Below are 24,385 nucleotides of genomic sequence, written 5' to 3' on the forward strand. Positions count from 1 at the left end.
CGCATTCAACCACGTAATTCAGAGTCAACTAGATTAACTCGAACAGACCTAGATACTCCTGGAATATGCACAAAAAAGTACCTGAGCTGTCCAACAGTTTCTGATGATATTGGTCCTCTCCTGGGGGATTCTAAAGCTCCCATCATACAAAGAATTACTCATATTTCTGGGTATAATTATGGACTACCTCATTCCTCTATCAGGTAATAATCAGTTGCCTTTATTTGCTGTATTTAAAGTTAGTTGTAATTTATTCTTTCTTCACTGTGGAAGAGAATCTGTCTTTATCACCTCCAAATAAGCAAGTCTACCACTACAGAGCAATGCAATGTCTTAGAGAAGAGAAATATTAATAAGCACTTGAGACTTTCAAAGTCTGGTAGAAGGAATCAACTTAATTTCACCAGCTGCTACTTACCAAGGTTGTCTAAGAATTCTCTTTATTATCTTTCAGGATATGAGCCTTTGTTTTCTTTCTCTTTTTCTTTCCATGATACTAGCTTGCAAAACATTATTTTCCCAAAATATGGCATTGTCTGTTGAGAGTCAAGTTTTTTTCCAGTAAAATTGATACATGCTGTGATGGCTATATTAATTTATAATGAAATTTCTGAACTAGAGCTTTAAAAAAGAATGAATATAACTGGGACGGGATACAGACACAGTTGTGAGAGGGATGCCTTGCAGCTGCTTCCCAAGAACATGATCTCTAACTTTCATACTTTTCTTGGTGTTTGGGAACAGAGTGGCTATGGTTATCTAGAACCACCGGTAAATCTACCCTGGCCACATTTTAAAACCAGGAAATATTTTTTTCCTGATTCAGTAGTGGAGTGTATACCCCTCTGCACACCTACTGCCAGCATCTAGCTCGTTGCAATGCAGTTGTGGCAATGCTATGAAGAGAGGTAGCTGTATGAGATTGGGGTTTGGTCTGGGAAGGCTGTGAGGAAAGATTTGATATATGGAGTTGGGGTGTCAGTTCAACTCTAAATGAGCATGCATGTAGCCTGCAGGGATAGGTGCAGTTTCCACAGTGGAAAAGTACTAAGGTGACATAATAGTGAGAGCACTTAAACAGTGAAATTCCAGCCAGAGGTTTGTAACTCCCCGCTGCTGGAAAGAAACAATTCCCACTTTCCAGAGAGTCTAACCTCCTAGATATATTGCAGTAACCTCCTAGATATATTGTCATCTTGGTGTGTTTTCTGTCTCTTCTAGAAGTTGAGCCAAGGTGCAACTAAATGGGCAGGATTCTTAGTGCTAGCAAGTAAAAAATGATAAAATATGACCCAATGGCTCAGCTAAAGGAGTTCAAGATTTTTAATCCCATGATAGAGCTATGTATCTCCATTGTTCTCCTTTTCTTTCTTTGTTCTTTTTTTTTTCTAGGCACATTCTTCTGTGCCTAGCATCATGGTTCATCTTGTGGGCTTTCTGCATCCTCCTCCTGACATGCCTAAATTTCTCTTTCTCCTGTTTTGGCCACAGAGTACGTGTGGTGCATTCCAGGCTTGGGCCAGTCTGCTGGCACTTGTCTGAATCTATCCATTGCCATGCCGCCTTGTGATCTGACCACTGCGAAGGCTAATCTTGTCTCATCTATGAGAAACATTGGAAAACACTGGCATGATTTCAGATGGCAGAAAGATAAACAGCTCTTTTAATATGTTTAAATATGTTTTGTACTCGCCCACAGCAAATGGCTTGATTTTCACAAAAGCAAGCAGGACATAGTGATTCTTCTGACTTAGTGCCTAGTTAGGTTTCTAGGTCTGTGTCAAGATTTTTGGATTTTTTTCTAGCAATAAAAACCTGTATTTTGTTATAAAATACAGTTTCTATTTAAGAAATGTTAATAGTGAATCTAAACTTCAGGTTCAGCATATAGAAGTAAAATGCATTCTGTTTGCATGCAAAATACCTTCAACTAAATGTGCCTCTATACTAGACAGAATTTGTCTTTTCTCTCATAAACAGAGCTACCAGAGTTTTTTCTTCTTCCACATCCTGCGATAAGTCCTTCCTCCTTCAAGCTCTTAGGAGCACAACAGGCTCTTTCTGTAGATCACCAAATCCAGTCTCTGACATGAGAATTAAACTTCGGAGACTCTGATCATTTGTTGGACAACATTTGGTGCTTAGTGATATCCAGAAGCTCACAGTAGCTTATGTAGTGTCTTATTTCAAGTATCATTGCCTTTCTTTTCAGGGGAAAGAATTTTCCATCTAGACACAGAGCCTGATCCTCGCCTGCGTGGGGAAACTGTGCTAAAATTAAAGGGACTCATATTACAAGTAAAGATTACTCATGTGTAGTCTTTGAAGACTGCATCTTGAGATTTTTATCTGTCTGTTGTATGCTGCTGAGGAATCACGCAGCACAGCAGCAATGATACTACAAGTTTGTAGCTGTAGTGAGATATTGAGTAACTTGTGAGTTTGGTTTTAATTTATTAGATAACGTGTATATGTTAGTTTTTAGTTGCTGCATTAAGAGATTTTGGAAGGGCATTCAGATAGCACGGCAGAAACACAGCTTTTGGGCAAGTTGAGGCTTGATTAAAATTATTTTGAATTTCCAATTCAGGCTGAAAATCATGACTCATTTTGCTGAAGACAACTTGAAAAACAGAAAGGTGGAATGAATACGTTTTGACTGCATTCAAGCATATTCTGTGTGCTGTATCACAAAATGCTTTAGAGAGCAGGTTAATCAAAGAAACACAAAATTACCTCATGTTTTTGAAGTATCTGGAAGGGAGCTAAAGCAGACTTGACAAAACACAAGATAACAACTTTGCCTGTGTTCTGAAACCACGTGTGTTTTATGAAAAAAAGACCAAAAGGAAGGCAACGACACTGTCAATATTTCAAATTTTCAGTGAGCTGAATAAGAACATAGTGATACTATCCCATTTCCCAGTTTGAGTCATTTACTTGTTACCTGTTTGACAGCCTATACTATGAAGAATGAAAGTCAGGATAAGAGAAAAAGCAACTAAATATTTTACCCATTCTTTTTCAAGATCTGTTAATACTTTCATCTATACTTTATTAAGTGACTAATCATGACTGCAAATAATTTCAGCAAGATTAAATTTCATAAAGTTAACTTGCATATTATTCCAGCTTCAGTCACATATCTGTGGACAACTGAAAATATGCCAGTCCAGCAATAAGTTCAGGAATGTAGCTGTATAAAGACAACTATTCTTTTAAGAGAAGTGCACAAAAGCAATCACTCTATTTAGGAAAAAACAGCTGAAACTTGACCCTGTAGCAATGAGCTGTGTTTGTTTTTTTTTTTTTTGATAAGTCATTAAAGGCAAACATTTCTCTGGTAAAGCTAAAAAAGTTATGCATGTTCTACATTTGGTAGTAACCTGATTTTAAAATGTAAACCTCCACTATTGTAGATCCAATTCTTCTGAGAAAGAGACTCCATGGACAGAGACTGAAAAAATCAGAGTGTGTGTCCGAAAACGTCCTCTAGGCCTGAGAGAGGAGCGACGTGGGGAGGTTAACATCATCACAGTGAAAGATAAAGATACCCTACTTCTTCATGAAAAAAAGGAGGCAGTTGATCTCACCCAATATATTTTAGAGGTAACATGCTCCACTTGAATGTTGTGTTTATGGGCCAGTCACTTGCATGGATAGGATAAAGCAAACTGTGCTTGTAGTTTTCATGAGGAGAAACAGAAAAAGACTGTCTGCATTTCTGCACTGAAATAGGTTGTGGGCTCAGCATAACTGTATTCGAATTGCTTCTGACTTATGCCAGGCTGTGGCAGAAAACCCGAGCTCAGAATTTTAAGGCTCAAAACCATGTCTCTTGCACCTTGCTCTGAACATGACAAAATAAAACCTCTGCTACGTGCCAGTGCTTCAGGACAATTGTCTGCTCTAGAGTCTCCTGATAACTTTCCTGGGTACTTCAGTGAGGAGTTCCCTTTTTGCTATTTCAGCACCATAACTTTATTTCAAAGAAATCCCCTCCCTTCCTTTGTTCTCAAATGCTTTTGAAAATTAAGTTCCCTTTTGGTCTTTGTTTCTTAATCCCAAATAGCTTGTGCTGTCATAGTTCAAATTCTCACTTTTGACTGGCAGCACCAGGAACAGAACTGGTTTCTAGAGAGCGGCAAGGCATTCTCACTCTACTGGGTGTTATTTTTACAGCCTGGGTCCTAGAAACAACTGCTTGGAGTATCTGGTAAAAATTCAGTTCCTGTAAAAGGACAGCAAGGAGTACAGAGCAAATGCAAGGTGGTGGGGCATGTTCCAGCTTCACTGCTGGGGGACCCAAACTGCAGACCAGTCTCAGAGCACATGTGCCCTCCGAGCTGAGTGTGGCTGCTGAGGCTCCCTGGTTTAATCCCAGGTGCTAGTGCGGTTGATTTGGGTATTGCTGAAATGATTCTAAGTCTTAGAGGTCTGCCACCTTAATTTACACTGCAGTAAATTTATTACAGTGTGATGTTAGACACCAGTCCATGGGGGCTTTTATGAAAATGTGTTGTTTGTGACTGTCCCTGCAAACACTGTTCTTAACCTAGAAGAAGCCCATAACGAACTCTGCTGCAGTGTGTCCAGAGGCCCTGCTGCTTTAGGTCAGATCTGGAGGGTGGGTAGTTTGTGGGGTTTTGCCTCCTTCGGAGATAATGCAATCCGGTTTTTCTTAGGAATAGCTTCTATCTTCTCTGGCACAAAAGGTTTGTAAGTCTGCAGAAGAGACACAATTGATCACAACTAAGGACTAATTCTGAGAGAGTCAAGAGTTTTGAGTTCGTTTTACTGTTAAAGTCTTACTGTACATCTGCAGGGTGATTCATTTCAAGAATAGGTTTTCTTTCATTAGCCTTTTTTTTTCCCTTGTCAGAAGGCTGTGGTATGTTCTGCTTCAGAATGATGGGAAATTAAGGCATCTTTGCTTCCCTTTATTATTTTTTTCCTACCCTCGGTTGCTTGATTATTCGTAATGATGTGTTCCTGCATATGTCATGCTGCATGGTAAATGTGCTAGACCATTTTGTACCTGATCCAAAGCTGTATGAAGTCATCAGAAAAACTTCTGTTATTTAACTTTACCTTTGAATGGGGGTGAAAGGGAATTGGAACATATTCATTTTCATTTAAAGATCATATTTATTTTTCAGCATGTTTTTTATTTTGATGAAGTTTTTGGGGAGTCATGTACCAATCAGGATGTGTATATGAAGACAGCTCATCCTCTCATTCAGCATGTTTTCAACGGGTAGGGCATCAGTGCTTCAATTTGTTATTTTTATCTCATTGTTTTTCAATTTCATATACTGCTTTAATTTTCCTTTATGCTTTTCATCTTTTGAAAAATATATTCATTTCATGTTTGCCACATACTTTTCCCTTTTTAGAATGTCTTCAATTGCAATTTTTGGCAAAATAAGTCAGGGAAAACTTTCTTCACATTTGCTGAGAAATCCATATCACTGAGGAAGTTAAAACTGGACCTCAGGTGCAACAGAGACATACCATGGCCGGCCTAGAATGAGAAAATGTGTGCCAGGATTTCTGAAGCCTCATCAAAGGCTTCTGCGTGGCATAGTACACTCATCTGTAGAGAAATATTACATATATAATTACATACTTCCTGATTAATGGGAGATTGATGATGGCTTTACACGAGTGATCTTATTTCCACATAAAGTAACAAGCTTGAATATAATTACATTTTTTGAGCCTTTGAAGGAAAGGATTACTTGAAAATTAACAAAATGGAGCATTCTGTTACTGAAAATCTCTGAGTATTATCAGCAGTGACAGAGAGTATCATGCTCTTGAGAAAAGTGAAATGGAGAATGAGTCTCTTAGCTTGCTGTGCAATAATCAGTAAAGGTACATTTCACATTACAGCTAATCCAGTAATGCCACCGAAAGAGATGCCACAGTTTTTTCTCAGATTTCCTTAACATTTCTGTCCCTCCTGCTGCATCCCCTTCACTGGCATTGGTCTGATCTGACACCATGGTGAGCTAATTCTGCAATTTCCCCCAGCAAGCAGTTGCTCACTCTGCTTACTCCAGCCCTATGTTTTCACCCATTTCTTTGCCAGGGTACTGATACAGCTAAAAAGTCTTTTTTTCAAAGGTTGAGGGGAATAAATAATTTCTGTAGGTTTGTTTTTTTTTCTGATTTGGTTCCCTGAATCAGTTCACACCATGCCTGTGAGTTCAGTGCTTGTATAAGAACAAGAATGGCGAAGGAGAGGTAGGCATGCCGTAACGTCAACTTAAATGGGCTTGAAGGGCAGTGGAGCTGTGTCTTGACACCTCCTCAGCGTTTATATGCATTGACATTATAATCATAAGGCGATATGATAACAAAGCTGGAGCAATCTGGAATAAACCAAGGCTGTGGTTTCATAAGCTGGAGTGAGTGAAACACTCTCTGCCAGTGAAAGGGTATGGTCCTCTTCCTTATCGCTCACCAGACACTTTCCGCATAGGTTACATGAGGCCAGTTTTGGCCATATTTTTTGGTCCTCTGTGAGGTACTTTAATTCATTGAAACAGCACAAAATTAGCTTGCAAAAAAAAGTGGAAAACTTTTTACTGTTTCAGCACAGTAAAGTAAAACATCAGAGCCAGCACCGGCAGGGGTGAGACAGTGAGATAGGTCACAGAGCTGGGAGCGAGGAAGGGAAAAGCAAGACCTTCCCCTAGGGAACAACTCTGTAGATTGAATTCACTGCTTGCAGGACTACAGCCTGAGAAAGACTAACCTTGCTTAGTAAATTATAGTGCTTGGGGTGCTAATTTTCATCAAGTACAACATACATTAATAGCGAACCTGCCTTGTGGCTGTTTTGCATCTCGTGTCATAGTCATTTTCCTCTGTGATACATACTCAGTAGGATTCCTATTCATAACCCTACAATACTTCTGCAGCATCTAAACAGCTGGAAGAATAATAATGAATTCTTAGTTTCCTTAGATGCTTTTTTGGCATCTGGAAGAAAGGAAGAGTGCCAGCGCTCTGTGACATGCGAGATCTCCATAGCACATGCTTGAGAATCACCATAAAGTGTTTTGCAGTTTCCCAGATAGGACAGCAAACCAAACCTCATTGCTAAGAGGCCACTATAGCTAGACACTGATATTGCAGAATCTTTTTTATTAGATATGAATAAATGAGATGTAACACTAAAAATATAAATTATCTTCACAGAGGCAATGCAACCTGCTTTGCATACGGGCAGACTGGTGCTGGCAAGACTTACACTATGATAGGTACTCAACGGAATCCAGGACTCTATGCTTTGGCTGCCAACGACATCTTTAGACACCTGGAAGCATCGCAGTCAAGGAAAGATCTCACTGTTGTGATCAGTTTTTATGAGATCTACTGTGGACAGCTTTATGACCTGCTAAATGGAAGGAAGAGGTATTTAAATAAAGAATGTTTTACTATATTTAGGTAAAAAATACATTTTACTATAAACCTATGGTTATAATTAGTTTGTTACTGTTTATTAATCAGTTACTGGTTTATGCAATTACCGTTACCATTACCATATTACCATTACCATATTACCATTTATATTAAATGTTCTGTATTTAATTAGAGTTGCTAATAGGAGCTACTTAGAAAGGAAGGCAGAATCTTGACACTAAATACTATAGCACTGATAGGGTCTCCTGTTTTTTACTCATTTTGAAGGGGAGCATAAATAAAAGTAAATACCTATGCTTGAGGTATGAGCTCATGTTGGTTTGCTTATGTTATAATAGTATAATAGTTGAATATCCATAAGTAGAGAAAGAACCTTCTTGTGGCCAGAAGCTTTTGTGCCAACCATTGTGGAGTTCATGTCTTTTCCTGCTCAGACGTAACCTCTGGCTGTCCCACCTGCTGTGCCACTGGGGCTTTGTCTGTTGCCACTCTAGTCTCTGAAGAGATCTCCCACATGTCACATTTGTCACAGTAGAGTGCTCGCGTTCTCCCTGAGCGCCCCTACCCAGCAGACTGGTGGCTCAACCAGAGCGAGCCTCTGCAGTTGATGCTGCCATCACCCCGGCAGAACCTCGGCCCCAGACTCAGTCAGATGGATGTGTACTCCTAAAGGATCTATACCCTAACCAAAATGGAAATCCAAGAAATTCAGTGCATACTTCTTTAAAGAAAAAAAACCAACAAGCAGCTCTGGTCTGAAATTTCTGAATAAAATAACAGTCAGTGAAGATGTCAGCAGTTAGGTGTTTTCAGTGGTCTTGAGGGAACACTACCTGTCAGCTGGCGGCATTTAGCAGCCTGGAGAACATTATCCTTAGAGCACACCAGAGCGCTTACGAGGGAGGCTTTCTGCCTGGAGAAGCAAGCATCTGTTCAGAGAGGAAGCACCTATTTATGTGTATATGTCTTCCTTTTCTCTAAAACAATCTTTAAGGGGCAGGTAGTGCTATCTAAGGAGTCAATTTACTAAGGAATAAAGTGTGTTCTTATATTCTCTGCATGTCCATTAGCTATCATACATGTTAATGAAGAAGAAAATTAAACCTCTGCTTGTATCATGTCTGTATTCTTCCTGTATACTGTAATGCTTCTGTGTTATTCATGGGAGAGGTGCTCTGAAATTTAACTCTATTGTTATGGGAGCTGCATTAAAATCCTATGCCAAAATCTTGAGAACTTGAACAGAGCATAACTTTGAGTCTGAAGTTCCTAGAGAAGCCTGAGGGGTAGTTTAAATAGAGACAGGAACTCTAAAATGTAAACATGCTAATTTACTTCCCTGCATTGTTATATTCCCGAACTAGCAGAAATGCATTGTTAACGTCTCTTTAATAGTGAAATGTCAGTGATAATGTATACATGAAATACGTCTTCAGCTCTCAAAATAAATGAATGATGGTGCCTCTCCCCAGTCAGTAGCCTTGATTCCTTTTTTTCAGTGTCATAGTACTGACATGTGTTTTCATTGCTGCTATTTTTGGATTTCAGAAATCTCCTTTCTGCTTCATTTTCAGACTTTTTGCAAGAGAAGATAGCAAGCATGTTGTTCAAATAGCTGGACTGCGGGAGGTCCCGGTGGATTCTGTAGATCTACTGTTGGAGGTAACCTCAATTTTTGTGATTTTTTTTTTTTTTGCCTTCTACAACCTGATTTGCTGCTTTGTGAGATATGCCATTTGCAGAGCTTGTTATTTGTTGTGTAGTATGTGTTAAAGTTCTTGTTTAAGGTTCCGAAATGGGCAACCTCAGGAGAGCACTGAGGAGCACTATTAAAAGTGCTTCAATTCAGTAAGCTTCTTGGGTCACTGTGATTCATGTTAGCAACATCCAGGCTGTTGATTTACAGCTGTTGTTTCTGCTGCCACTCCTTGTGGAAGGATCTTTGCCAAGGAATAGGTTGCTGTCACTATTCCAGAAATTAAATAGTGTCCTAACAAGGGACTCTGAAGGCTGGATCAGTATTTCCTCCCAGTGTGGTTTCTTTGGCTTCTGTGAACTTTCTGTAGTAAAGGTATGTGGCTGTGGGACAAAAGATAAAAATTTGAAAATTAATAGAGCTAGAAATTAGAAAATCCTCAAGGCTGAGGTGTTGATCTGAATTATGATTAAGACACTGCGTAGATAATGATGGGCGATGACAGCCAAGTAAAATCAGGATCTTTAAACAGTAGCTAATGTTCAGCACAAACAAGGCTTCAGTTTTCCTTCTCTGTCTGTCTGAGCCCTAAAAGGCACTAGCAAATTTTCTACATTGTCCTGCAGCAAGCAAGCTGGTTAAATCTCCTTTCTGTCTATCCTAACTTGGCATAGTTTAATTTCTTTCTCAGTAAAGAAGTGTGAATTACAAGTGCATGATAGTGTAATTGACTCATTAAAATTGGCATGCTGTTGCCCACGTAACATTTCATTTAATTTTGTTCTTTTTTCCATTAACTCTAAGCTTCAGGACATGCTGGTGATGCTTCTGTAAATTAGAGTGTAAATTTGCTGCGCAGATTATTAATACATTCCTCTGTATTATCACATTCCACACACAGAAGAGCCATTAAATCACTTTATTTTTACTGGTATCTGCAAAAGAACCAATCTGATATTGTTCAAATGCCCTTTTGAACACAGAAGTGTCAGAGCTTCTGAATTCTGTCTGCAACAGATACAGGGGAAGAGTCTTAAATACAGCCCTTGTTATTCATTATTCATTGATGTTGGCTTTGGTTCAGAAATTATCTGCATTTAGCACTAATCTACTGCTCAGGAGCTGCAGCAGTTGGTTAGATTGCTGATTGAGAACTGGCCACTGAATGGCACGAATAATGCATATATGTCAACTGAGAATGTATTGATTTTGCTAGATAATATTTTAATTTGTTTTTAAAACCAGAAACAAAATAAATTACTTGTTTTAAAGATGGTGCAGTTATTTCTAAACTTTCTGCAATAGTTCATAGGAGTTTTCAAAAGAGAATTATCCAGATATCTTGAAGGAGCCTTTGTCCTTCTGTCTTGTGTCTTTGTGGTTTTCTTCTTTTATTCTTCTGTTGAGTATAATTCATCTTATAACTGTTCCTTGCTCTGGCATAATTTCTTTTAGTTATGGAAATAAAGAAAGGTTTTGGCACTTTGTGTGTTACTTTCTGGATGATAGTACCCATCTACTACATGAGAAAGTGAAATTTTGAAAGAACCCAATAAACAGTCAATCTCATGAATCTCTTAGGTTATAGAATCACAGAATGTCAGGGGTTGGAAGGGACCTCAGAAGATCATCTAGTCCAGCCCCCTGCCAGAGCAGGATCACCTACAGCAGGTCACACAGGAACATGTCCAGGCGGGTTGTGAGTCTCCAGAGCAGGAGCCTCTACACCCTCTCTGGGCAGCCTGTGCCAGGGCTCTGTTACCCTCACAGTAAAGAAGTTTTTCCTCATGTTGAGGTAGAACTTCCTATGTTCTAACTTAAAGCCATTACTCCTTGTTCTGTTGCTGGGCACCATTGAAAAGAGACTGTCCCCTTCTTCTTGACACGCACCCCTCAGATATTTCTATACATTAGTAAGACCTCCTCTTAGCCGTCTCCTTATGTCTCCAGTCTTACTTTATTTCATTGCTGCTATATTTTTGTTTTTAATTTTATAGTCTGGATATTTTGCAAATTCAAGTGCATGTTGATACAACCACTTTTTACCTGCAGTACGCTCTCCAAGCTCCATAGTGTAACTGCATCCAAGTCCGTATCCAAAGTTCTGAAAGAAACATTGGATGGGATCCACTCTAACTGAACATCTGCCTTGCACTAAATTTTAAGGCTGTAATGAACCATTCCTCCTAATGTTTCCTCATCTTAGGAGGACAAGATCTCTTTCTGAGACATTGTGGTTTTATTTACTATTTGTTTGGATTTTCCTCCCCTTATTTCGCAGGTGATTTTGAAGGGGGGAAAAAAACGTACCACAGGAGTTACTGGAGTCAACTCAGATTCTTCTCGATCTCATGCTGTCATCCAAATTCAAATTAAAGACACAGCCAACAGGACATTTGGAAGGTAAGACTAGAAGTGGGTTGCTCAGGGCTTGTTGAGGATGTCAAGGCCAGGGACATCCAGGAGGTAAACAAAGAGGAGGTGCTGAGTTGGTGGGCAGCTGTGAGTTAGATGAGAAGATGGTGTTCAAAGGGACTTTGAAAAGTTTCACAGTCCTTTCTTTGTTCCCAGGGAGAGTGCTTAGCCCACATCTCTGAGAGCTTTGTCAGCCTTGTTGGTAAAAATTTCCAATAAAGGAGTTTGGCAATAAAATCCATCCCTTCATCTTCAGTGTTAGAAAGCTTTTCCCATCTGGTGTTAATATGGCTAAATGGCAATGGGCATATCCACGTGTGAGCTTGTCACCTTTGAAGTCAATAGAAAGAAATAGTAATTTCTGGGATCCAATTCATGCTATTCTGCAGGGTCACCTAAATTAGGTTGCATGGATTTGCCCCTGAAAGCACTTCTGTCCTGTAATTGACTACAAAGGGAGCCTGGGATGACTAGTTCAGGTGGAGATGATTCCATTAGAGATGTTTGCCTTTGGTCAGAAGAATCATAGTACCTCACCTAAACCTCCTGGTAATTTGAGAGTGTGACTGATGCTATCTGCAGCAGACCATATGAGCAGTTTTACTTCCTCTTGTGGAAGCCGTATTACATATTTGAAGGCTGTAATTGTGCCTCTTCTCAGTCATCTTTTTCTCCAGACTAAACAACCTCAAGAAACAGGTCTGAGGAAAGAGGTCTAGGTGTCTATATTACTGCTGAGTGTCAAAAAACCATGCTGACACACCCTTCCAGCAAGTACTGTGCATCCTTTCTTGCCATTCTTTCTTCTTGCCTTTAATATAAGGCAAAACAGAAGAGCCACAAATAGTAGAGAGAGGAAAAGGCAGAACAGGCAGGCTTAGAAATAGAAGTGTATGTAGTTATGTAGGAGTGGCACATGTGCCGTTTGTTCTGTTTCGGAAAGCAAGGTGGAGCTGGAGTGGGGAAACGATCCTAAGATATGTCTGTTAGAGAAGTCAGGGCTGTTCAAGAAAAAGAAGGGCAAAGGCAAAGATACAGTGCAGCAGTCAGCACAGCAGCTGGCACCCGGAGCTAAGGAACGTGTGAGGGAGTAGCGGAGTTCCACAGAAGGAGGGGCCAAGGAACACTGAAAGCTCAGTGTACTACTTACTACACTGGAAAATTCTGTTTATACCACCCTGGATTCCCATTTGACAGTACAGTTGCCTGTTTTACCTGGAAGGAGAATCAAGAAATTGACAGTTCCTTTAACTGTGTTCTTCAGAAGCTACAAGCACAGAAATTATTGGGAGAGATTGATGTGATGCACTTTAAACAGCTTATCCATTAAAGTATGGAGCACTCTCATCACATACAATTACACTTTCCATTATGATTGTATTAGTGCTAGGTTGCTCTGACGCTATTAAAAAAATTATGCTTATTTTGGTGTCTCAAGGTATTTACAATGGGTATTTCTGTTGTTCAAAGCTAGTTATTTGCTTCTAATCATTCTGATGTCATCTGTTCCAGCCCTCTTTTAGGTTTTTGTTTGTTAGTTTTTTTTAAGGAGATGGGAAAAAAAAAAGAGCCCCTAAGATAAATGCAACTTTTGTTTTTTTCTAGGATGTCATTCATTGACTTGGCTGGCAGTGAAAGGGCAGCTGATGCCAGAGACTCAGATCGACAAACAAAAATGGAAGGAGCAGAAATAAACCAAAGTCTTTTAGCCGTAAGCTACTATTACATCTGGGGAAGGTTTTGTATTTAATTATTAGCATGTGTTTTAGCATTAAAATGATAAAAATTAAGTCTTTTTAATGCATTCTTACAGCCAGCCAGGTAAACAGCATGGAAAATGTTAGATAGAGTATAACATGTGTCCCATATTTTGCATAGAAAGTTTTATCTTTTTTCCTCCAGAGAATATTGGTTTGGGATTGCCACGTTTGTTTCATAAAAGCACATCTGTTCTTGCTGATTATTTTCACCACTTGAACTCAGACTTCTCTTTCAAATCAGGACTAAAAGACTTAAATACTCAAGAGCATAGAAACGAGCAATTCGTGTGTGGGCAGGAAGGAACTGCAAGAAATCCACTCCTAATGCAAACTGTCTTTTACAAGTGTACACAGTTCTGTAAAGAGGGACGAGGAGCAGAGAAATGCCATCAAAGATAAAGCAGAGGTGCCTCCAAGTATAAATTTTGCAGAAGCCTTTGCACCTCCTTTAATTCAAAGGAGCAAAGCTCAGGAATGACTGAGGGCTTTTCTAAGTGAGGCTGAAGATGATATGCAATCAGCGAGCACAACCATACCTCGTGGAGTCCTGTAAACAGGAGGTGGCTTGCCCTGATTTGAGAATGTAGAATGTTCTTTTGCACAGAGGTTTTCCTGGTGTGGAATATTAGCATTCGTACTGGGAGACAGCCTGTACAGTGAATGTGTTACTGTACTCCAGGCTTTGTTGAGTACTTGCTGGTAAATAACTGAGTGTAAGGGGGAGTCAGGACCTGAACAGGAAGCGGTCCTGAGAAATGAGTTCATTTAAAAGGAACTTTAAAATCAGAGTGTATGTACTTTTTGGTATTGTGTGAAGCTGAGTAAATATCTAGGCGGTCTACAGTTAGTGACTGAATTAACTACTAAAGGCATCCGTAAGTCTACGTAACCTGCAGCCTGTAAAACCTAGCTCTGCCCTCAATGCTCTCTTCAGGCCTTAGAACACGCTAAGTTTGAAGTTTACTGCTGGTTTGAATATTCATGTTGATTTCAAGTTGAATATATTCAGATACTGCAATTATGAGAAGCAGAATGAAAAACTAGAATAGTTTGATCTTTTATGTGTTAGAGGTGTGACTTTTAATAAAATGCAGTGAAAGTGAGAAATAGGTTTCATTTTACGTGAGTGGATGCAGATTGTAGTAAGGCTTTAAAATTAGTAATGCTGCTTCATGCTAATATCACCATGACATTACTGTAATTTGCTTATTTTTCCTGCGATAATAGCTCTAAATGACTTGTCTCATGGCTGTACAGTCCATTTCTGCCAATTTTAGAGATCGTTCAGGCTTGATATGGAGTGTGCTTATTCCAGTGGAAACATGGCAAAAAAGTGTGCATCTTTGAGTTTGGATATGACATCTTTTTCCCAGACTGGTAATAAATCAGGGGATGTTTTGTCAAGTACAGGCTGCCTCTGTTGATGGTTGTTAACAATAAGAAGAGCTAATGAGTTTTGTGAAGGACGTGAGTGTAGCTGGCTGCTCAGGTTCTTTTACTTTTAGCAGGATTTCTGTAGCTCTAACTCCACTTCCAGGGTAGCCTGTTGTGTTGTTCTCAGTGTTTTCTGTATAGTTCTTATATATCAGCCTGTCAAAGTTCACAGCAACTTCGCTTAGACAGATGGGCTGTATCTGTACTACCTTCTGACCATGGGCTTGAACCTGGGCTTGAACGAAGCTCCCCTCACAGCTATTTGATTTTGGTGCTGGTTCATGCTGTCCCCTGCGGTTGGTTTTGGCACTGTGCAGTGGTGTGAAGAGAAAATGTGCTGGTATCAGCTTCCATCTAACAGCCCAGTGTACCCATGCAGAGATGGGGCATCTAGACTCCAGATTATAGTCCATATAGGGAAGAATACACACTTATTAGCTCGGACTATCTCTGACCAAGGTATGAAAATATTGCCAGAGTGGCATGAGAAATTTGCACCGCAGTTGTCCAGATAGCTGAGGTATTTCTGGAAGGGCCTGGCTTCAAGCTAGTTAGCTGTGGTGCAGAGCTCTCTGTGTGCTAAAAACATGTGTATTTGCCCTTCTGCTTGGTTTTGTACGGCAGGCAGGGCGAGCTGTGCTCTCTGCTGCAGCTTCGCTCTCTTTGCGAGCAGCTGAACTGCTGCTGCCCCAACTGGCTGGAACGGTCCATTCGTGGCTGTGGCAGCAGCAAACTCCCCTACTCGAAGGGGCATGGGGGAAACAGGACATCTGTAGACTAGGTTTGATGAAATTCAGTTCCTTGCCAGTGTGTGATTGATGAATTTTTCCACCTCTGTTTTTTTGTTTGTTTTCTTTTTTTTTTCTTTTGGCAGCTAAAGGAGTGCATTCGGGCATTGGATCAGGAACAGGTGCATACTCCTTTCCGGCAAAGCAAATTAACTCAGGTAAAACAAGCAGAAACACAATAGTAGAGTTTTCCCTGATGAGGACAGAGTAAATAAAATAAATTTTTAAAAAAAAAATTGAAAGGACATTATTCGGTAGCCACTATTAAACTCTTGCAGAAAAGTGAAAAGCATAAGTTTTGCAAACAATAATTTTAAAGATAATCATGGAATTAAGGCCAACTGCCAATTCCCTGAGTCAGTCCTGCAGATTGGTGTTGTGAAAAAACAAAACAAAACCTAAAACTAAACAAAAAGGCTCAAACATAACCTTCCGAACTCATTCAGAGTTACCATCCGTCTCTACCCAGTCTGCAACCAGTTTTTCACCCCCTGTGCATTAACAGTCCTGGGAGTTTTCATCAACATTTCTTCACTCCATTTCTAACATACGCTTTATTTCTCAAAATGTGTGGGCACCCTTGTGGCAACTGATGCAAGGGCTTGTTCAGAGCCCTGCTTAACACTTGTACTCATTTTAAATTGTAAACAAAGAATTACAAGACAAATCGAGACAAGAGGACTGCATTTTAAAAACAAATTACAGTAACTGTGCGTCAGCTGTTCTCATGTTAAACTGCCTCTGTACACTTTACAGAAAGTTCTGGGTTCATGAATTGCTAAGAATATTGGGTTTTTTCTTCCAACCCTAGGTGCTAAAGGATTCTTTCATTGGCAATTCCAAGACATGCATGATAGCCAATATATCACCTAGCCACATAGCTACAGAGCATACCCTGAACACTTTACGATATGCTGACAGGTAGGTGATGAAACTCAAACTTGCCAAGGTGAAAATCACAAAGGGAAAAATAGCATATGGTGTTTGTAGTTGTATTGGAAATGTTGATTTATGCGAGAAATGCAATTTTCACAATGCAAATAGAATCCTTACCTGTTCCAGCTCTTATATGTGCTCTTGAAATTCTGTAGGTATTGTAAATACAGAAGGGATTTAGAATACCTAGAGAATATTTTCATCACCTTTTAGGTGATGAAAATCACCTTTTAGGGATGAAAATATCACTGTGCTCCCTGTAACAGCAGGATTACTAACTATAGCAGTCAAAAGTTTTGTTTTAGATTTGTACTGCAGTTCTGCCGAGAATGTGTGCCAGTCCTTCACCCCTTCCCCTGTACAGAAGGAGATAAATTAGAGATTGTGCAATGCTAGGTTGAAGAGGAGTAAAAGAAACAGCTGAGGGGGTGGGATGATACCAGTTAAGCAACTCTTCACAGATGCATGGACGAGTCTGATCCAGGAGCACTGTACCCCTGTACATGGAATCATAGAATCACTAAGGTTGGAAAAGACCTCTAGGGTCATTTAGCCCAACACTGCACATATCAGCTAATTAGCCCCACCGCAACTACTCCAGAAGCGCTAGGCTGTGTCCTGGGTGCGCTCTATGGTGTGCTGTGCAGAGTACCAGCTTGTCTTGAGCTGGCACCGTGCATTACAAAGTGTGGAAATGCAGTCCCCTTACACTGCAACAGAGCCTCTCTTTGACCTGTTATGTGCTGTTTGAGGAAGCACTTGAAAACACTGCTCAGAAGGTCAGGTATTTTGGCAGAGGGGTTCTGATGCCTGTGTAGATCACTGATGGTTAAAACAGAAATCATGACACTGAATTCAGTGTTTAGCCTTCAAATGTGAAAGGACTAGTTTGTTCTGAAGACACTGTTATTATGTGAAAGCATGACATCTTCTAAAACCAGCCTTATTTACAGGGTCAAAGAGCTGAAGAAAGGGATTAAGTGTTCTGCCCCTGTCACAAACAGGCGTCGGACAGCTGGAAACGTGCCTGCAAAACGTGTCCAAAAGAATCCCTCTTTGCCACCTGGGGAAAAGAGCTCCCCAAAGAAAGTGAAGCTCGGCCTCCAGCATGCTTCAAGTGCCACAAAAACTAAGGCAGGTCCCGCTGCACGCCAGCCACCGAGTGTCCCTTTTACTTCTACCTCTCGGGGAGTCAAGAAAGGGCAAGTCCGCAAAGGAAATCCCAGCTCACCCAGGTTCCACCACACCAGCCCCGTTAAGGGAGCACTACGGGTAGCACATCCCCTGAAGAAGAAAACTGATGATCTGTCCCCCCACTCTGAGAAGAACCCCACCACGAAGGATTTCATCAAAAATGCTGCCATGACAGAAACAAAAGAGAGTGGGCAGAGAGACAAATACGCGCAGGACAGACCACCTGCCCAGTGCCTTAAAGTCCAGACAGTGCAACCTGTTCAGAAACAGCTTGTTTCTAGAGATGGTTTTTCCTGTGGAGATGGAAATCTGCCTTCTGATGGCGGACAGGAGTGGGGAAACAGCTTTGCTAAACAGTATGCTGAAACCTGGACAAATCTGCCTGCGTTTCAGAAGGAAAGGGAGGAGCATTTACGTCTTTATCACCAGCAGTTTCAGGAGCCACCTTTTCTACAGCAAAAATTTTTAATGCAGTACAAGCCCCAGGAGATTCAAATGAAGCAGGAGCTAAGCCTTGCTCCCACAGAAGTACAGAACAAAGAGGGGGTGCAGTTGGAAGATCTGGATGACAGTGATTTCAGCGAGGATTCTTTTTCACCTGTCTGCAGTCAAAAAAGCGTGAAAAGAATAAATACCAACAAATGCAGTCAACACTCATTTTTCCTTCATCAGAGAGAACAAGGAACTGAAGAAGAGCAAAAAGGCCAAAAGCAACAGGATTTATTTTTTAAATATGCAATACCCATGCAAGAACATGAGCTAGATGACAACTGGGATTATGGTGAGAGCAGCCTAAAGACAAAGGAAGCCATTAAAACTGCAAGCTGCAGCAAAACTCCATCAGACTGGAAATATGACTTAACTGTTGAGTCCCCTCCGAGCAATACTGCAGAAAAACCTTACTGCCTGCAGGAAGATCCTGCTTGTAACTGGAAAAATGGCAAAGATTCCCTAGCTGATCACAAACAGTACAAATCCATGCGCAGATGTCTTGCTTACTCTGGTGAAGCCACCTTAACCGCAAAAAAGGATGCTTCAAACTTGTATGTTTCTGCTGTATTGAAATCCGGAAGACCAGAACGCAAAGAGAGAGGCCTCCAGCAGGAAGAGAAGGAAGAATCCACTTTGTTCCTCAGTAACACAACATGCAAAGAACACTCAGGTGGCAGACATTGTGATGCTGATGTTAAAGACAATACTGATAATTCAGGAGAATCTAACTCAAATCAAGGACCTGGTGTTGAGCCCATGGCTCAGGAAATAAAAGCTGATATACCTGAAAAGAGCTGTTTTCCAGGAGTGTCATGCTTTCTTGGTGTGGGACATATGGATTACACAGCCCAGTCCCCCTCTCAGGAAAGCAGCCTGCTGTTGCAGCCCAAGTCAGGACTGAGGAATGAGGACTTCAGTCATCTTAAAGACCCAGCCAAGCCATCATTCAGCAAAGAGGAAATAGCGTTGCTAAGAAACAAGTTAATGCAGAGTATTTTTACGCAAGACACTTTTGCCAGGAATTCGGGATTTGCAACCAAAGACAATAAGCCCTTGACAAATGCAAAGAGCTCCTCAGGCATGTCCAGCAGCAGCTCTCCAAGTGCTACATCAGAGATGGGAAAATGGCAGAGGGAAGCCGTGGAAAAGGCACAGTAAGTCTTTCTCGTCACTCAAGTTCGTCATAAAGCTTAGAAATTCTAGACATGCAGTATGTTTACCTTTATTTGTATATCATATTCATGTGTACTTTAAAAGACAATGGGAAACTAATCTATGAAATAATTATTTAGTACAATTAATGATAATTTATAGTTGTCATCTTATATATGATTGCTTGTTATTTAGTGATATTTTAAAATCTTGCAGGAAGCCAATCAATCTATTAGAGGTTCCTAGGATAATGCTAGAGCAATTGGTATTACAACACAGGCTACAGTTCTCAGTAACTAACTGGCTTCCTATAAGCTGTGAAGTACCTAAGATATATCCAAACCTTCCATCAAGAATCAGGTGACAGCTGTTCCATCCCTGTAGAAAGAAAAACAGCTGGAGTGGCTGGGCAGTTGCTGAAGGTGTAGATGTAAAACCTCAAAGTACTGTGAGCTGCCACTGTCAGCTCAGGAGGACTGCACTGCGTTCACAGGACTGAAAGTATGTTGGTCAGAGAAACTTGCTTAGAGGAATGAGCAGCAGCACTGCCTTTCTGTTCTGCCTATTTTTCACCAAGGTGACTTACAGCCTTGTGGTTGTAAGCCATCTCACTAATTAATTGGACATATTTATTTTTTTTGGATGCTACACTTTCCTACAGTAAAAAGCAGTTATGTGCCCCTGTGCTGCCGTGGTCACTCCTCTCTGAGCAATCCTCACTCATCAGAGTCATTTGTAACCCCAGACCAGGAGCACTGGTCTGCACTTTCTGAATCCTAGCAACGCAGGAGAGCAAGGCTTCCTCTAGGTTATTCCCCCTTCTTAAGGGTTTACTGACACCGGCAGTAATTACAGGTAGCATGGCAGGGTATGTAACCAGTGGTATATTTTATGTTAATCAGACAGGCTGTGATTCGGACCCTTCAGCAGCAGCTGGATGAAATGGCATCCTTGTGCTTCAGGGAAGAGTGCTTAATAAATCAGATGTCAGCAACGGTAAGTAGTTCAGATGATGATTTCAGCACCCGTTGAACTTGCATAAAGTAGAGATTATTAACTTTTGAATTAGTGATGCGACATTCCTTGTCATTCTCTGATGCCTCCCCGAGCCCTAGGAGAGACGGCTTTGTGTTCATTACCTGCTGTGCCCTTGCCAGTCCCCACACTGCTGGGTCCTTGGGAGAGAAAGAGACTCTGAACCGTGTGTATCTCATAACACAGCTTTCTCTTATCTAACGTCATGGGTACCAGGCTGTAGCAAACGGCGTATTTCCACGTCGTGTTTTTATCCTTGCAGGCTGGAGCAAGTAAGTAAGTCAACACCACAGAAAGCAGCACATCCCTAAAGCATGACACGGGGATGTCGCAGTTGGTGGCAGAGTGCCACGTTGCCTCTTCCTTCTGCTAGTCGTTCGCCTGCCACACGGCAGTTGTGGCAACCGCTGGCCTCACTCACTGCAATCCTCTCACCACCATGACTGCTGCCCTCACAGGCTCTTCTTTTCTGTCACTCAAGTGTTTCTGGGCATAGCCTCATCTCAAACAATAGTAATGTAGGCTACGCCTAAAGACTGGCACCTGCTGTTCTCTGTTTCTCCTGCCTCCAGGTAGATGCATGTCACAGCTGTGTGAGAAGACTCATCTTTCACGCAGACTATTAACAGTTCCCAATGAGAACCTCCTGCTTTCACAGTTCCTTCATCTTACCAGTAAAGCCATGCTCAGTTACTGCATTACATTATCAAACCCTTTCAATTCCTATCATGGTTGAGATCTGGAGAACAGCTACAGGGACTCTTGCCTCAGGGATTTCAGAATGGAGCCACCACGTGGCTTATCTGCTGTGATTTCCAGCTGATGTACCAGATAACACAGAGTTGGTAAAATCAGCACAAGAGCTGTGAACTGTTCTTAGTTTTGTGCCAGAGAATGCAGTGATACAAAGCAATCTTTTTTCTTTTTTTTTTAAATCTTTTTGAGATTCTTCTTCCTGTTTCTGTTTGTCACTGGATACCAATGCTTTCTCCCCCGCCCTCCCTCCACTTATTTTGTCCCCTGCAGTAAGCAATCATTTTGTGACTAGCAGAATTATGACAAGCTTGCCAGGCCTTCCCGCACTGTGTGAATAACATACCCTGTAGTGTTGTTTCACAGTATGAACTTTCTTTGGGCAATGAACTCGGACTGGATTTCCTGTATCAGTTTCTCTCCTTCCACCTTCAGTTGGTTGCAGCTTCTCCAGCCATGAAAATTTTGCTCTGCTCCTGCCAGAACTGGGCACGTACTAAACCAAGCAGTATTTAAACTGCTTAAGAAAAATACCCCATGGTAGCTGGGTTGGTCTTCATGACAGTCCTGATGTCCCTGCAAGACAAAGATTCAGCACATGGGACAGCTGAGTCCTGCCAAATAAGCTTCTGAGTGGCTGATTTTCAGGTGGTGGCAGTTGAAGTCCCTAGCCTCACGGATGCTGACTCCTCCCAGCTTCTTAGCCACCGACTTGTGAACTCCACTCTCAGCTGGAGAGCAGAGGCAGTCTGAGTGCTGCCTTATTAACAGAGTCCTGATTTAAATGTAGCTGCCTCCATGTCAGTTTTAATCAAGTTTTATCCATGTTGCAGGTTGTTGAGTTCCCCTCAGCCAGGGCTACATCCACTGCTGGTGCTTCTCATGTCAGATCTAGCAGACCTGCAGCCATGCAGGACCTGGGCTGGCCCTGTGACCTGATGTGAAAGAATCCCATCTCCCCAGAATAGGCTAATATATCCGGCCAATGAGTGGCCCAACTCACCATTTATTTTCATGGTTGCTAGATCCCACAGGAGAAGTGTCAGGAGCAGAGTTCAGTATAGTCCCTGTGCCAAACCTTTGAAAAGCTAACTGTTGTGTAAGGGTGACAACAGGTCACATATGCATTTTTACTTGTGAGCCATTGCATGAGCTGTAATTTCACCAGCAGATAACACCAGCACACTACGTTAACCTCAGTATTTAGGGGCATTGGCCTTTGGTCTGTGAGGGTCAGGACTTTAATAATGCAACACAGATTTAATTTACTATACTGGAGATGGAAAACATGCTTTCTGTACTGCTGCAGTGCCTAAAATAAGATTTTCACCAACCTGCTGCTACTGCTGCATCCTAAACTTTCCTTTTGCCTTCCTCACCAGGATTTTCAGACTTTCGTGAGCAAGCTGGATGAAGTCTTGGTACTGAAGTTGCAATGTATCCAAATGATGCGTGCCCAGCTTCAGCGTTATTCAGTGTCTCCAGGCATTGACACATCCCTGCGAACACCTCCAGCAGTGTAGACCTTCTTTGCTTACAGATGCAGAAGAACAGCTCTGGAAACAGCCAGTATTTTGCCACACTTGGTGCTGCAGAGTGTGGGTGGGTAGGGGGCAGCTTTCGGTTTGATGTTTGTGATTTGTTTGTGTTTTAGATAAGGATGGAGAGAATTCTGAGTAAAGGAGAGATTACTACTTGACACCATAAGCTTTTGTATTTCCTTAATACTAGTAAGGCATGGTCTTAAGAATGACAGTTCATCAGCCTGTAAATATCTCACCAAGCAGTCCCGTCCACAGTATTTGTAGCAGCTTCTCATGTGTTAAAGGCATTTTTGCACTGCCAAGAAAATGGGGGGGGAAGTAAAAAACACTTTGACGGCAGACAGAGGTCTGAACAGCAACGCAAACGCTCTCCAGGAAAGTGTTTGCAAACAGAAGCCAGAAAAGAGGGAGGACCCACTCTTTGATAAGTACACTAATGTAACCAGGCCATAAGTAAACGGAAACCAAGGTAGCACAAGAAGTGCTGTCACTTTCTGCAAAGGGAGGGCTGCTGTCACACTCATTGTTCGCTTGGGACAAACACTCCAGCGCTCCTGAAAGAGGTGGCTTAAGTTATGAGTAACGAGTGTTGTAGTTGAGACTTTGTACCAAAGGTTCATCTAGCGTGTTAATAAGCGTGTGGGTTTCACACTGCTGCCAGCAGTGGGAGGCTAACAGCTTACCTGCTGCAAACGATGTCTGACCTCTGCACTGTGGCACAGCTCTGGAGCGCTCCTCCTCCAGGCTGACAGAATTCATTTTTCACATCAAAAGATGGTCTGGTTAGAGGCAGGCAGCTTCCCAGGCAGGAGGCTGCTAACGGTGCTGTTATGTGAAGCTGGTACTTGAATCAAGAAATACACAACGATCAGCTGGAGCCCTGCAGAAGTGCTGGTGCTGCACCCATCACATCTGAACCCCAAAACAAGAACGCTTGCTGAAACCTTGGCACATGCTCAGGTGGCAGCACGTTCTGTGAGTGCTCCCACTGCAGAACTGAGCTGTTGCAGCACTTTCAGCCATCACAGTGTCTCAGTAATGCCTGCAGTAGCTCAGTCAAAGCCTGCTCAGAGGCCAGAACTGCCAAAGGTGAGGGAACACTGACCAGCTGTGAATTCTCCTACAGCCACCTCCAGAAGCCCAGGTTTGGCCGAGCAGCGACAGTGACCACAGCAACACTCAGTTATCTGGGCTGCATACTTGGTGCAAACATTCCAGGAACACCACACAGTGTAGCCCAGGGGAGCAGAAGTACAGGGACAGGACTCCTAACAGAAAAATCAAGTCCCGCATCACTGCCCTGACTGTTGTTTTGTGTGTTTTTAGCACTAGTTAGTCTCCATCTTGCAATCGCTAGTGCCATGTCCTAACCTTAGTATTTTCAGAGATAGTTCTAACAAGACACGAGTTACCAAAGCAGAGGGTAGAGAAGTTAAGTCAGCTACCAAATCTGAGCCACCTGGTGATTCCTGTCTGGTCTACTGTGAAAAGGGCAAGTCTGTCTGGCAGATCTGAGCCCCAGTGCAAGATCCCAGAGCAGGAACTATGTGCTCCCTGGAGGAATACTCATGAACACTGAGGAACAACAAATAAACAAAACAACAACAAAGAAGAGCAGTCTTCCAAGATCATCTTTTCTGACCTGGAGCCATCCAGGCAACGTAACATTTTATTATCAGTCTGTCCTCAGAATTTTATTTTTACCTCCTGAATGTGAGACTTGGCTAAAACAAACAAAAAAAAAACTCCAAC

General features: G+C 41.6%; 1 protein-coding gene across 1 annotated transcript in view; it reads left to right on the forward strand.

The window, feature by feature from the left end:
• The window catches only part of KIF24 (kinesin family member 24), a 23,038-nt gene extending 426 nt beyond the window's left edge, over positions 1-22,612 (forward strand). Inside the window, exons 1-12 of the mRNA XM_009871331.1 lie at positions 1-203; positions 3,420-3,609; positions 5,160-5,257; positions 7,210-7,425; positions 9,009-9,096; positions 11,412-11,533; positions 13,151-13,256; positions 15,614-15,685; positions 16,339-16,448; positions 17,417-19,303; positions 20,204-20,297; positions 22,472-22,612. The exon at positions 1-203 is cut by the window's left edge and continues 426 nt beyond it. Of these exons, the coding sequence (XP_009869633.1) occupies positions 1-203; positions 3,420-3,609; positions 5,160-5,257; positions 7,210-7,425; positions 9,009-9,096; positions 11,412-11,533; positions 13,151-13,256; positions 15,614-15,685; positions 16,339-16,448; positions 17,417-19,303; positions 20,204-20,297; positions 22,472-22,612 (3,327 nt within the window). The remainder of the gene's footprint in view (positions 204-3,419; positions 3,610-5,159; positions 5,258-7,209; positions 7,426-9,008; positions 9,097-11,411; positions 11,534-13,150; positions 13,257-15,613; positions 15,686-16,338; positions 16,449-17,416; positions 19,304-20,203; positions 20,298-22,471) is intronic.
• Positions 22,613-24,385: the final 1,773 nt, after the last annotated feature.

This window comes from Apaloderma vittatum, unplaced genomic scaffold, assembly GCF_000703405.1.
Source record: "Apaloderma vittatum isolate BGI_N311 unplaced genomic scaffold, ASM70340v1 scaffold11206, whole genome shotgun sequence".
Classification (NCBI taxonomy): Eukaryota; Metazoa; Chordata; class Aves; order Trogoniformes; family Trogonidae; genus Apaloderma; species Apaloderma vittatum.